Source organism: Filicampus tigris, chromosome 9, assembly GCF_054856515.1.
Source record: "Filicampus tigris isolate MCC_2025a chromosome 9, RoL_Ftig_1.0, whole genome shotgun sequence".
Classification (NCBI taxonomy): Eukaryota; Metazoa; Chordata; class Actinopteri; order Syngnathiformes; family Syngnathidae; genus Filicampus; species Filicampus tigris.
The window spans coordinates 17,872,092-17,887,591 of record NC_141225.1 but is presented as its reverse complement, the minus strand read 5'-3'; the positions used below and the strand labels follow the sequence as shown (position 1 = coordinate 17,887,591).

The 15,500-nt window shown below is 41.0% G+C and overlaps 1 protein-coding gene across 1 annotated transcript in view; it reads right to left on the bottom strand.

Moving 5' to 3' along the window:
* The window catches only part of acap3b (ArfGAP with coiled-coil, ankyrin repeat and PH domains 3b), a 54,706-nt gene that overhangs the window by 14,403 nt on the left and 24,803 nt on the right, over window positions 1-15,500 (bottom strand). Inside the window, exons 2-10 of the mRNA XM_086040444.1 lie at window positions 13,166-13,223; window positions 8,714-8,833; window positions 8,271-8,324; window positions 5,095-5,153; window positions 4,611-4,794; window positions 4,177-4,221; window positions 3,962-4,057; window positions 3,678-3,752; window positions 2,870-2,881 (exon numbers count right to left, since the gene is read on the bottom strand). Coding sequence (XP_085896570.1) covers window positions 2,870-2,881; window positions 3,678-3,752; window positions 3,962-4,057; window positions 4,177-4,221; window positions 4,611-4,794; window positions 5,095-5,153; window positions 8,271-8,324; window positions 8,714-8,833; window positions 13,166-13,223 — 703 coding nt within the window. The remainder of the gene's footprint in view (window positions 1-2,869; window positions 2,882-3,677; window positions 3,753-3,961; window positions 4,058-4,176; window positions 4,222-4,610; window positions 4,795-5,094; window positions 5,154-8,270; window positions 8,325-8,713; window positions 8,834-13,165; window positions 13,224-15,500) is intronic.

Here is a 15,500-nt window from a genome sequence, read left to right as displayed (position 1 = left end):
AAGAACTTTCTCTTCACGGGGGGGATCGTCTCAAATGGCTCATGGCAGACATTCGATGCTGCTTTTCTTCGATTTCTTTTGCAGATGTTTCTCCTGTCATTGAGGGTGTGAGAGGCAATTTTGTCGCAGGCCACTTTGGAAGTGATGGTTTCGTTCAGGGAGCCTTTATCACCGTTGAAACCTTATAAATGTATAAAGACCTCATCATATTACAAAGTACATGAACACAACAAAATGACTGGTTTTGAAGGGAAATAGTTCACCCACCGTCCAATTGATTGGTTGGTTGGTTACAATCATACCTCAACGTTATTAAAAGTTACAAGCAATTTGTCACACATGGACGCCAACTAGTGAATAGAATTAACGCCGGTGTGTTGAATACGGAGCAATGGCTCGATTGCAAATGAAGGAGTTTAAAAAATTGTTTCCTTTGTAATTCGTCTGTTGTTTTTGAAGTCATTTCTGTTTGCCCAATTCAGGGGTACAAGGTCGCCAGCCCAGTCTGTCGTTGAAACAGCCGAGTGGGTGCGCCTGGCAGATGCCAACTTCATCCGCTGGCCTATGAGGCGCTTGGGATTGAGCCCCCATTAACTTTGCCTGGCAACAAATTGCTGGATAAACGTGATCCTAGCGATCTACCTTGCTGCATCTTCTAGAGATAGAAAATGTTGTTGAGATGCTTTTATCCGTGCGGTTTATAACAGTGCCATTGGAAAAGAAAAAAAGAAAAAGAACCTCAGGCAGGCAAAGACCGTACTCTGATATGTAGCCTACTTAAATGGTTGGTACGGCTCCACATTTTGTCATATAAAAATGCCACTATAGTTCACTTGCCCTCACACTCGTGTGTGCTAATACCATCTGTTCCGTTCGGCTACGACGAGAAGCAAGCGGGTTATGGCTGGACTGATGCAGAGTCACCTCTCCCCAATCTCCGGTGACCTCCTGTCCTCTAGTCAGTGGTCCAATATTCACTTGGCCTAAAACTACAGACCCACATCAGAGAGTCAGGCCAGCTGCGGTACTACTCAGAATAACAGTCCCATTTCTGACATAATCGCAATCTGCGAGGTTTAGCAGGATTAGGCTTTGCATTATGGTGCACTCTGACAGCTCAGAGAGAAGCGGCTCTTTCAGCGGACAATCCGATTGATCAATTGCTGGAAAAAAATGAGAAAGGAAAATAAACAATCGTGCTTCATGTGAGCCAACGACAACCAACAATGAGGGGATTTAAACACTTTCAAATAAGCGGCGAGAAATAGTGGCTGTAATAAGAACTGCCGCATTTTTAGAACAACAGTCTAGAAGGAAAATGCTCCCCTGGCACAGTGGGGTCTATTTTCATAGCCAGCGCATCTGCAGCAGAGCGCAAATACGGGCGGCTCATGATATTCATGCAAGTGGAAGGCTCGTTGAGAATGTTTGCCAATTTGACAGATTGGTCCGCGCCAAGATGGGAGCTCCCCTGCAGCAGAGGGAGTGTCCTTGGAGATGCGAAAATTTGGTGGCAGAAAGTTGATCGAATCTTACGCCTGCAGTGACGATGCTCTTATTCACGCAGGGAACATTGCGATTACGCATTGAGAACGGTGCCATGAATGAGATGGATCCCCTTTAACTCATTCACTGCCGGACATTTTCAGACCCTCTTTTACACTAAGGTTTGAAAAAAATTGGAAAAAATATAAATAAGTTCCTGGGATTGAATGGCTGGACCGTGAAATGACATATAAATTCATCTTTGGCAGTAAATAAGTTTTAATTGGTGGTGAGTGAAGTGGGCTGTAAACACTCCCCCAATGGCGCAGCCCACCCGCTGGTAGATTGCCGGCCTGTCGTCTATAAAATGACCAACACCTGTCTAACCTATAGAGCCCAATTTCTCTATGTAAATCTAAAAGCTTTGATTATTACAATATTTCTTAATACAGTCCCAACCAGGGTGCTGTGGCACACTAACGTGCCACACACAGAACAATTAAATGTCCTTCCAATAGACGGCAGAAGATACAATAAAGCATTGTATCAACCTGTTGCCATTTATACAACGGGATAAGTCATGTCTTTCTGCGTGTAGATCAGCGTTGTGTTCATTTAAATATGAGATGATCATTACTTTTTGTGTTGTTTTTGATTGGTGGTATGCAAGAAGAATTTATGATGAGAACATAAAATATGTGCCTGCGCTCAATAAAAGTTGTGAAAAACCGTCTTCACATAATATGGTCCCGATCAGTCACTTGGCTGTCATGGTTAGAGTTTTAGGATAGGCAGTGTGTCAAAAATTTTCATCACAAAGACATAATTAAGTGTGCGTCAAAAATTTTCATCACAAAGACATAATTAAGTGTGTGTGTGTGTGTGTGTGTGTGCGCGTGTGTTGGTTGTTGTTAATCAATGCAGAACAGATTGAGTGACTGATCTATTCAGAGAAAGTTTATGGAGGGAGCCACCATGTGATGACCATAAACCCGAATCAATGGGTTTGTTGCAGATGGCGTGTTTATGTCTGTGTGCGTGTGCACGCGCGAGAGAGAAACACGCACACACGCAGAACCAAAACAGGCAGACATGCCAAGCGCACACAGACATGCACACATGTTCAGTGAAATCATGTTGCCGAACAATAATAACCCTAAAGACCGTTTCATTGGCAATGTCCTGACACAAAAGTACACATTCATCACATTGACTTATATTAAATTCCATCAGACACTAATTAAACGGTTACACAAATGTAAGCACTAAAATGTCTTATTCATCTGTCTGAAATGTCTGAAGAGATTTGTGTCCTGGCAGACCAACACGGGACCCCGCATCGTTCGAGCCATATGTGCTTAGTATGTAGGCGAAACAAACTCACCTGCATCAGAGTCTGAAGAAGAATGTGCCCAGTTGAAGGCAGAGGGAGAGAAAAACACAAATTGCATTAGATTACATTTTAAATGTTCAAAGACCAAACTTATCATTTCAAGACAACTGCCATAAGTTTGCCTGTGGTACAACGAAGAACAAAGTGGCGGGTTTTCAATATGGATTCTTTCAAACGTCTGTTCATTTTACAATGTATGCGAGAATCTCCCTCTGAGTGTTCTGAACTCCTGTTTTTTTATGGTGCTGCGTCGAGCAGTGTTGTTGTTTGAGCTTAGAGGAAGGCCAGAAACAGCCACGTTCACCAATTCTGGCAAGAAGCCTTCACTTGGCAGCGAATTCGATCAGAGCCAGGCAGAAAAACAGAAAAGTTGTTGGCATCCACTGGCACAACAGATGGATTATCTTTGTGAGGCATCACCAAGCAAAGAATCGCTTTTACTCAGTGGCGCGACCCAGCAGATATATCAAACTGCTTTTGTGCGAGACGCTTTTCTTTTTCAAATTGACCAATTAGTTGAAAAAGAAGATAAGGGATGACAATTCAGCGCGCGGAGAGATGATGAGGTATCTGAGCTTCTATGGAAAAAAGATCCAGACGGATCTAAATCTGACGTCATTTAAACCTACAGTTAAGCCGAACATACTTAATAACTGTAATAACATTCAAACATTCTTGAACACATGGTGAACGGATTGAACAGAAAAATCAGCAATACAGTGGGTAATAATGATAACAATAATAATAACAACAACAATATAACATGAGGCAGCGGGAAGTTCAAAATGTGCTCTCTCACTCTTTGCTGGATGAGCGCATGTTTATGCTCCAACTCCCTCTTCTCCACTGCTGAGTCGATGACAAGCTGATCCAGCTGCACAAAGCAGAGCAGAGCATATGAGACGGGCACGTGAAAATCAAAGCCAAAGTGAGGTGAAACTTGAAATAACCAGTAGATGCTCTGACATCTGGAGGGAGCAGATTAAAACAGTCATAGAGGAAGGGTTGCGAAAACCTTCGTCAAAGGAGATCTGTTTATTTGTCATGTGCCACGTGTATTGAGCTATATTTGGTTTCACTCACCTGGGCAGCCAGCTTTTTCATGTAGGGGTCAATCTCATCCAGAATGTTGAAACCTTGTTGGAAAAGAGTGTACTGGGCACGCATGAAGGACAACATCTGCACAGGTTGAGAAGCATTCATTTGTCATTACAGAAACATGTCAAGTTACTGATGGGTAAAGAAGTTGTACCGGGATGCTCATGTGAAACTGAGGGGAATAAATGTGGCTTTCTCACCGCATCCAGGATTTCAAATTTCTTTCTGGCCTGAAGTACATTAATCTGTCAAGGCAAGAACACAGTACTTTAATTTATGCAGATGTTTTAAATGAACAGTTGTATTTATTTATTTTTAATTATTGACTCATTCAGTGCCAAGGACATATTTATATGTCTTGTCTTTAGGATTGAATGAGTTAATCAGTCAATATTTATTCAACTCATTCACTGCCAAGGAGATATTTATTTGTCTTTTCACAGTCCAGCCATTCAATCCCAGGAATTTATTTATATATTTTTTAAATAGTTTTCAAACGTTAGGGCAAAAGAGGGTCAGAAAATGTCTGGCACTGAATGGGTTAAAAAGTGACAATGATTCATGGCTTTAAGGTTGTGGAGCATTAGCCCTACCTAGTGGACACTTTTTGTATGCCAGAGTGCATGTGGCCCACCTGCAGTACGTAGTCCAAGGCAAGGTGCCGGAAGGCTTTACGGCTGAGGACGAGAGCTTGTGTGGCCTCCTCTGCCTCGTGGACCTTGTTGCGGGGGGCCTGGGCGTTCTTCACTTGAGCCAGCTCCATGTCCTCTCGTACGCGATCAAACTGCTTCTTGGTATCCTTGAACTTGCGCACGTCACTGTTGGAGAAACATGGCACAATTCAGTCATTGCAGCTTTACAGTCTAACTTTCATAAAGTTGGCCTGAAAACACTGAAGGGGTGAATTGTCCATAGAACTAAATAAATATTGAGACCTCATAACTACACCACAAAAAATAACATGCTATAGTTTCTCTGTTTTGAAGGAAGTCCACCCATCGATTTTTATACCATTTATCCTCTCTAGTAACCTTAAAGAAATGGAACTGTACATTATGCATAATTTAGGCCAAAGCGGAAGCTCCTAAATAGACAAATGCAATCTAGAGAACACTTACTCTTTAATGAAAGCGTGAAGCTGCTGCTTGATTGACCTCTGAGCCTGGTCGAACAAAATCTGTGGAAAGACAAGACAGAGAAGGAAATAATCATCTACACAAGACAATGGAATGATTCTCAAACTTTTCATACCTAGTACCTCAAAAATACTTACTTCTCCAAGTACTACCGTAATGATTAACATTAAAATAGCTACATAAATACATATAGCACTTAACTATAGGAACATACGTAAAAACTGTACTTAAATAAATTATTTAATATAGTATATATTTTATATAGTAAATTATGTGCTTTTTTTTTACAGGTTCGGAAACAATTCAGAACATTGCACTGTCTTTGTATCTGCAGCACTCAACAATTTCGTGAGGTGGCACAAGATGCAGTTTCTCGGTCTACCACAAGATGGCAATATAAACTTGTAGCCCTTTGGAAGCAACTAAGCATGTTCATAGAGAGGAGACGTGAGGACAACGAAGGCACATTGATATACACATGAAACATTTCAAAGGTGTGTAATGTGAGTGTATGCAAGTATTCAAACAAGTCACAGATAGATGTTTGCGTCACACTAAGGTGTTTCGCATATGTTTAAGCTAAATGGGAGGAACAAAACATTAGATGCGCCTTTCAGTGTAAAGCAGTTCAGTTGTTCACACCTACCATAATAAGCATATTGTTGAAGTAATTCCTCTATGGCAGTGCCAATCACTCCAAGGCATTATTATGTTTATAAAGGCTGCAATTGTGTTGGATCTCATGAGATTGTCCAAGTGTAATTAATTGTAGCGAGTGAATTTATGTCTTAAAACTAATACTCCTCCCTTAAACATCAAATTCATGGAAAAGATCAGCACAATAACATTAGAAATGCACTGACACTATACAGTTATTACAGTTAAGTCCTAATGAAAAAACAAAACAATAACCAAGATAACTGCAGAACGAAATGTTGCAAACGGTGGGAAAACAGCATTACAGGGTAACTGTTGCAATGAGTAACCCAGTCAACAATCTAAGCTTTATGAGTTGGGGCGGTTCGAAGTACTTGACAATACAACCTCTGTTTACCAAATAACACCCAATTTCACATGTTTTCTTGGACTACTCGTGTTAACTTGAAATGTCTCTTTTCCTGTTTTTCTTACGCAGGTCAGCAAAGAAGTTATTATTCTATTGTCTGGCAATATAAAAAGCTAAATTCAAGTTACAGGACAATTAGTCCTGTGCTGGGAATGCTTGGTACTTTCCACAGTGGTGAGGTTGCCAGCCCACTCAGAAATCTAAAGCAGCTCCATCAGGCTCATTGAGAAGGAACACCAGTAATCCAAAAGTTCCACCCAAACCTGCTTTGGATTATGTTGTCCTGCTGGGCGTGACCCCCACATATCATCGTGTCTACTCGCGTTGCCTCGAAACACTCGTGTCACGTTCAGAGACCCTCCCTGCTTGTTACTGTGGACGTCAGGCAGCAGGCCAAGCATACACAACAGCTGCTGACAAGTAAATACCAGATGTTCAAATAGACTATGAGTAGAATTCATAACGTTTTTGGGGCAATAAGTACATAAGTTCAGTCAGTTCCTCAACTACTACGAAAAAGGGCAAAAGGGATCAGCCACAAAGTCGGCCATCTGGATCGCTCTTCTTGCAGTAAAACAATTATTAAAATGTGCAGACACAGTGTAGTTAAATCCAGAAAGCACAAATCATATACAAGGTTAATATGCTACCACAAAATATTTAAAAAATGCTTTTGAAGATAGAAAGGGCATGTTATAACTCCAGAGAGAAATATAACTTCAAAAATGAACAGAATCTATACAAACAAGGAGGGAAAGTAATCCTTCTCTAGGATTAGACTGTGGAAAGTGGATTTAACATTTAAACTTAAAGCAGAAGTCAACCCAAACATGTATAGTTTTTTTAAGAATATGTTCTATGCAGGCCCACTAGTTGAAACACAGCATTCTGATCAATATTGTGTTTGTGGAAAATGAGTTAAGCAACAAAATCCACTCGTTTTTAGCCATCTCTGGGGGCGGCCATTTTGTCACTTCTGTCGACTGAAAATGACATCACAGTTGCTCAGGGCTCAGATAACGACCAATCACGGCTCACCTGTCGACAGAAGTGACAAAATGTCCGCCTCCTGAGATGACTAAAAACGGGTGGATTTTGCTGCTTAACTCATATTTCATATGAATCATATTGCCTTGTTTCAACTATATGTTTGAGTTGACTTTGTCTTTTAGTTTAACTAGTCATCAGATATCTACAACACATATTCAGTCTAGCTGTTAAACGCTAAGAGGGCTTGCTATAGCTGTGTGTCTATCTATCCATGTTATTAGCGTGATTCGAGGGTTCAGAAAAGGGGGCGGGAGGCCTGAAGATGGTACACAGAGAACACACTTAGACGCAGACGACAGTCAAGAGTATTTATGACACCAACAACCCCATTAAATCCAATGTTACACCAAACAGAAAGAGCGATTAAATCAAACTGAGCTGATGGATCCTCTTGTGTTCAGCACACATTGAGTTGATTTGAAAAGCTTAGAGAGGGCAAACAGGATTGACCCTTAGGGAGTGAAAGAGATTGAGTCAAAGGGAGGGGAGATACAGTGGGACAATGACAGTAAGGCAATCTTTTTTTTTTTGTTACATCCACTTGCTGAAGTCTGGGTTTTTGACTTTAGCTGGCGATGCCCTTCAACAGTATACTAAAAACAGAAGCTCCCAATGACGGAACAATGTCATTATTAAAGAGGTAACAATGGACACACGAGGTGGGGGAGCGCATTAGTAAATGGGAAAAAAGCAGAAGATAAAAGACTTCCTGATGATTAAAACAACAATAAAAACGGGGGAAGCTCGCGAATGCAAGTGGCACTATGCAGAGCCACATACAAGGCAATGTCATTGTTATCAATTAAGACTAATCCGGATATCTGGTTTCCACCCTATTATTAAAAGATCCCCTGTACCATTTGTTGTGTGAGTTAGTTCCACCAATCTTACCATCAGAGAATGATGACAATCAATTGAAGTAAAGTAAATACAAAATGCTCCTTCATGTTCATCATTCCAGTTTGGGTGCAACATTATGCTAATGTCGAAGTAAAGCTTAGTATATGGCTGAAGTCTGTTGTAAATGAAATACAATTCTCACCATATGGTAGTTGACGATCTCCTGGAGGCTTTCGCCACACTTTTCAAGGCAATCCTGCATACACAAGCACATTCACACATTTTACTATGTATGACGTATCCGATTTGATGGCTACAGCAGAGATAACGCTAAAGACATTGAAGCACCCTGAAACTTCAAACGTTTTCCTAAAACAGAGGCGCCATTTTCTGATGTCTCCGCCTGCAGCCATGTAAGCACAAACATCTCCTGTCCGTATGCGGGCGCGTGTCACGCTTACGACAGCTGGACGGCTCCATGTCTAGACAATACTGTTTATACAGCTCTACTTGTTTGATTCATGTGGGGAACCGCCGGAATGTCTCGTTAGAGTCAGACTGATGAGAAGGTGACCTCGACCTACATTTGGAGTTTGTATGTTTGCGTGTCCAACATGCCAACATAAGTGACGTGTGCTCACTCACCGATACCATCTCCTCTTTCTTGCACTGCTGGGACAGGTCCTTGATGCCGTTCACAAAAAGCTTGTTGGCGCTGACGTAGGCCCTGCCGGCCTCGATCATCCCGCTGCACAGCTTCACCAGCTAAGCGGAGCAAATATAAAAGTGGACCATTTGAAAACCCAGCGTTCTATTTAAAAAGTTCACACTTTGCACAATTCGACACGGGGGTAATAATAGTCGTTGATTGGCAGTTACAAAGAAAACTACATCTGAAGGATAGTGCAGAAAAAGACTTTGGCGCAATCCAAATGACATATCATCCCTGTCGGGCAGAAACTTCCTATGTCCAAATTCGGTCCATTTCTTTTCACAAAACGATATTATTGGTCAATCGACATGGGTCTGTTATTTGTTACTTTAAATTATTTGACCAAAGTAAAGTTTTGAAAATGGCTTTCTCTCTATGAGGATGTAATGTTAATGGCTCATCAATCAATTTTTTTTTTTTTGTTTTCCTGGAAAGTGATCATTTTGGATTCTGCCTGTAAGTAGCAATTTGTTTGTTTTATAGCCATGGCCTAGAGGTGTTTTACATACAACTATTTCATTATGGCTTACTATGCAACTGAACCTAATTCTTTTTCTTTCAAGTGGCCACATTTACATTTCACACATATATATCATTTTTAGCACATTGCACAATAGTGAAGGATGATGCTTTAAGTCTAAATAATACATGCTCAACATCCTGAAAATTCCATCTGACATTCTTTTAAGGCACTCACTTGTGCTTGTCATTTGAAAGATGAAGAGTGTACTGAGACACACTCATAAACATTTGTAAGCAGACTGACGTTGTTTCTTTGCCAACTCATTTTTTTCACTCCCAAGTGTTTTTTCCGCTGTGGAATTCATTTCCGGCAAACTCGACAGATAATATTAGGAACTTTATATGGATTGTTTGCTTTTAAAAACACGCTTTCACTTTTCTTCTAATTAAGCTGCACAAGGAACAGTTTTAGACACTTTTGACATTTTTCACACATGACCCTCATTCAATCAACAAAACCAAAACTTAAGTGAAGTTACATACTGTATTGACAATGACACTGTAAACGACAAACAAGCTAATTACTTTGTGACTTATTTCCTAAAAGGGAAAGTCAACCCAAACATATTATTTTCACGAATATGCTCTATGCAGGCCAACTAGTTGAAACAAGGCATTCTGATTAATGTTGTGTTTGTGGAATATGAGTTAAGCAGCAAAATCCACCAGTTTTTAGCCATCTCAGGGGGCGGCTATTTTGTCATTTTCAGTCGAGAGAAGTGACAAAATGGCCACCCCCAGAGATGGCTAAAAACGGGTGGATTAACTCTTATTCCACAAACGCAACATTTATCAGAATGTCTTGTTTCAACTAGTTTGCTTGAATAGAACATATTCTTGAATAAAATATGTTTGTGTTGACGTATACTTCAAGCAACTAAAGGTATTATTTGTAATCATTTATCCATGATGATGTCACCTTTGACAAATAACAGAAATAAAAATGTATGGTTTTTTTTCTTTTGGGCGGAGAGGCAAAAAAAAAAACCCAAAAAAAAAACCAGACCCCTCCCAACAAAAGCTGTCGATTAGGTAATTCCACACTGGGAATTCAGGCAGTTAAATAACTCAGCAAAATTTTCCCATCAGATGCTAAATCGCCGCAAACAAGGGAGCCGTCTTTGAGGGTGTAAACATGTAAATTATGGGGTGCAGACAGCTCAAGAGTGCTGTGTGAACTATGCATTGCCGCTTTGCGGGTAATATGACGCACCAGAACGGCACGGTCTTTAGTACTTGGAAAGAGTGTGTCGCTGAGAACTTGAGAGCTATGCATTCGAATGAGTGAATAAAACCTTTAATCATCTCATTTAGTCCAAAAGCTTGTCGGCATCGGCATGTGAACGGAGTGAATGGAGGCTTCTTTCAGACAAGTAAGCATTGGCCAGTCACGGTAAGACACCATGTACATTGGAATGCCTAATTAGCTCTTATATGCATAAGTAAAGTGAGCATCAATATTAAATGTACATTGGTTATTGTTTATGTTTGAATCCACACAACAGCGATTCCTGGCCTGCTCTTTCACAACATATCTGTCAGTGAGGTGGCTGATGGCAATGTGATCTCATCATGTGCTGCACTGAGCCCCCAGGGTCTGAGCATGACCATTACAGGCACACTATATGTGTCAGATTGTCAACAAATGGACTGAAAGAACCACAGGGGTCCACTTGGGGTCAGATTGCTACATCTGCTCAAACAAGACCAAATAGGTTGTGTTAATTGACCAAAACCCCAACAATGTAATGGAGAGCCTTCGAATTGTAAAGCACAATAGCGAATTGAAAAGTCAGCTTTGGTTGTTAAACGGATACACGAGAAAACGAAATAGTGGTGTTTTGAAATGAAACAAATGAGTACACAACAGTTTAGCGTCAGATGTGCTTTTTTACAAATTGCATTCTAAATGCCACCATTTCAAATGGTGAGCTAGCATTCCTTATAAAGCGCCAACATTTAAATGTAATGGTAGCTGTCAAAAATACACAATGTAGATAGAATTGCTCAGACTATTTTCAAGGCCACTTGGAGTTTTCAGAAGTGTGATCACAACTGTTACGGAGGTTAATGAAAAAACTGTCATAAAGCGAACCCCTGCAGATTTGCTGTTTGCGAATTCTCCTATTTCTTTGGAACCTATCCACTGATATACAATGCTTTGGTGACACCTACGGTTCGGGGCATGGGTTTTCGCCGGGTACTCTGCTGCATGCAATGTTGCATTTATGAAGACTCTAAATCATCCAAAGGTGTGAATGTGGGTGTGAATAGTTTTTTTGTCTACAGTATATGTGCATATTATTCTCATTTAGATTTCTGTCCTGTCACAATACCCCTCAGGCAAGTGTGAGGTCATCCTGTCAAAGCAGTGCGAGGACCCCCTGCTGCCAGAACAAATGACCAGAATGGACCCCCCCGGTGACTCAGGTCATCATTCAAAGTTCAATGGAGGGTCCCAACGTGCACGGAGCACACTTGTGTGATTGGGTGGATGTGAATGTGTTACCCACCAGTCTGCTAATTGAATTGCACAACCATTGATGAACCTGAGGTTAACTGCACACTTCATCTCTATGAAGCAGGTTTGTCTATCAGCTGTGAGAGACGGACATCTAAAAATTGTAAATGTTAACAAAGACCAAATTCAAAGTAGGGACTCACAAGAACTTCTTCTAACTAGGAGTTGAATGAATTAAGATGTTTTGTAGTTGACTAAAATCTGCTGAAAGTTGAGTGTAAATTGATGAATTCATGATTTAATGTAAAGACATACTGTATTTCGATGAACAGAAATGTTGTAAGTTACGTTATGTGGGACAGTGAACTGTCTGGCCAGCAAGGCAGATGTCTGTGTGGGTCCAAGAGTACAAAAATAAGATGGTGGTGGATGAGAAAAGAGGTTAGCCTTGTTAGCTTCTTTTTTAGCTTACACAGTCCATACCATCATCGAGTGTTATATACAGCAGACGCGCGAATCCATTGTAAATCGACCGATTGGAAAACAAGACAACAAACAAGTGAAAAAGCACAATTAGTTGACTTCAAGTGTTAAAAGGTCAACGGGTATTAAAGTTTACCCGGCGACTAGCCGACTAATCGGTTCAACCCTTACTTGTAACAGCAACGTTCACGTGTAAACACCACACAATGCTATATTTGGGCCCAAATTCTGTAATTTGTCATTATTTAAAAATAAATAACATCTGAATGAAGTTAAGTAAGACAAAAAAACCCAACCTTTTTCATGTTCCTTTTTAAACAAATTGTAGTGCATAATGGCGTCATACTAAATTTCCATGACAACAGACTCATGATGTAATGTAGTTAATACATTCTGACTCAGAAAATTCTATTAGTTTATCTTAAAAGGCATTACCTCAGCTCTGAGACTCCCAGGGGACAGTTAGACATGTACATTACCTTTACATAGAGCACTATATTACATCAATCGAGCAAGACAATAATGCACTGGGAAATGTATTTTGCATGACAAGTTTGCTTTTAACCAATCCAACAATTATTTATGACGCTAGCTACACAGCTATACATGAATAAACATTCTACTATTTTGGCATATTGTCAAATCGCTGACACAGACAGAAATGGCAGTGGAGCAACAACAGGCGACAGTTAATGTTTCTACACCGCACTCAAAAGCGTACTCAGTGTTGTTTAGCTATGTACGAGCCAAATGGACATAGCAGCACACATCTGGTTTTAATCGACTGATACAAAGAAAACCGATTAGAGCTCACACATCGTCTAAGCACTGATGGCATTTTTTCAATGTGATTCAGTCGCAAAAAACATATTTGTTTTAGTAATCATGTACAGTGAGGGAGGGGGGAAAAAATCCATACCTTGTCCAGCTTTGCCTCGATCTCCACCACATCTGTCTCCACATCATCAATGCCGGCCCTAAGACAAGAAAAAACAAAGTTAGTGAAATCATGAAAGGCTTGCACACAAACACACACGTGCCACCTAGGAATGTCATAGAAGTTTATTATATGGACCAAAATATTGGGACAACAGCCGTGAAAATGGCTGGAAATGGGGAATAATAATAATAATAAATTATATTCCATCTTGCACTCTTCTGGATTGACATTCTATAAGATTTTTCAGTATGTCCAATAGACAACTTTCAGTATTTGGGAGGTCAAAATATGTAATTCCAAATATGTTTGATCGATCAATTAATTGATTAAGCGCTGTGTCTCTGGACCTTACTCCATATACTGTAGTGACGATTCCAGGATGAGAATATCATATTTCAACATCTTTTTAAGTGGCAAATTAAGTTCCAGAACAAACACTGTGAAACTGCCTGATGACTGCGCTGTTTGCTGTTTTAGGCAACATGGAAGCGTTGACAGTATTTCATCCATGTTGCAACCAGACACCACACATCACGGTTGCACAGACTTGCGCATTAATCCCAATGATTAAGATAAGTGGTCAAGCCCAGCTGTAAAATCAATGAATGACATCATGCGGAGGGACAGATCCTCGTTTCAGTGTTCATAAAGTAAAGACAAACGCAGCAGGATTTTCATTAGGAGTCCGCATCTCGGATTTTGTGGATAACAAAGCCCCCAATGCAACAAGTCATAACGCATTCAGATTTTTTCCCTAGTCACACGTACACACAAACATCACAAAGGTCTCAAAACAAAACATCCAGAAAGTAAAAGTAACAACAGTCTTCAAGATGTGCTTTGGTTTATTTGAATTCCACAATGACAACATCAGCTGGAGCTTATTTGGATTGGATCCAGCCAAAGTTCAGCGTCACACCCTGCATGAGCTGCTGGAACAAGCCCCCCTCATAACACCAGACCCCTCAAGGATGGTGATGATCTCACCATTAAATGGCAAAGCCAGCCTCGTCTGCAACGCGTTTACATCGGGCAACACCCTCATTGCAGAGCTGATTTGTAGAACTGGGAAAAAAGAGCACACCAAACCGCACTCGCCGCTCCAATTTCAAGTCTGTTGAAATGTTTGCTCTAATTCGGAACGATCAAACTCTAGAACATGAAAAGCTGGGATGCTCATTCACCTGTTCCAAAGAACAACACTGACAGAATTACATTTCTGTTACTAGACGTTTTAATGAAACGTTTGCGTTTGCACAGACACACTGACCGTGAAAACAAAGTGTTTATCCAATTTGCCTAAGAACAACACGCTCCTGACACAGCAGGGTGAGCATGTGTGTGGTCTGCACAGAAGGCACATCGCGTATGTATGCAGATGTCTGTGTACGTTGTTACACTTGACTACTGTTGCGGATATGCACAGCCTACCGTTAACCAAGCCTCATTTGCGACTCTTCACACAAGCAGTGAATCAAACACACCCGCATGGTGTTCCCTATAGCTTGCCGCAAACGCGTCCAATGTCTAACAGCTATTCAGTGTGGGGGTCCGGAGATAAGCTCATAAATCGAGTCACTCACGCCGCAATATCGATGAGACGTGCGCTCGAGGTGGCGGTCAATATCTTAAAGAAGTCAACCTAAACATATTTTTTGCAAGTTATTTGCAGTCCCACTAGTTGAAACAAGGCATTCTGATTAATATGAAATATGAGTTAAGCAGCAAAATCCACCCATCTCAGGGGGCGGCCATTTTGTCACTTCTGTCGACTGAAAATGACATCACCGACCCTCACAGCACTTCTCCTTTGCGGAGGTAATCAATCCCACCTCACAGGTGTGCCTTCGACTGCCCACAATAAAAGGCCGCTCTGAAATCTGTTTCCCTTCTCATGTACACAGAAAAAAAAATACTATAGAGTACAGCAAATGAATGGCATATTAACAGGTGTGTACCAAACGCGGCCACTTTCAATCACTACTCACTCACAACACTTCAATCTCACAACAGTATGTCCAGAGCGTGTATGGATGTACTGTAAAAGGAATAACCTAAAGCTTCTAACATTTGATGCAGCCGACCATGCCCTTCAGAAGGGGGGATGGGCACATGCTTGTTGCCAGTAGTAACATACAGTAGAGGGTCTAACATCATCGGCAATGGGGGAGGGGAGCTTCACGTGCCCTCGCGCCACGTGCACACTCAGACCCAACAACCATTCACAGTCCGTTCTGGTCCTGCCACTCCGTGCGTGACCTCCTCCTGCACGACGCTTGCGTGGATATCTTCATGCATCTCTTTACATTAGTGT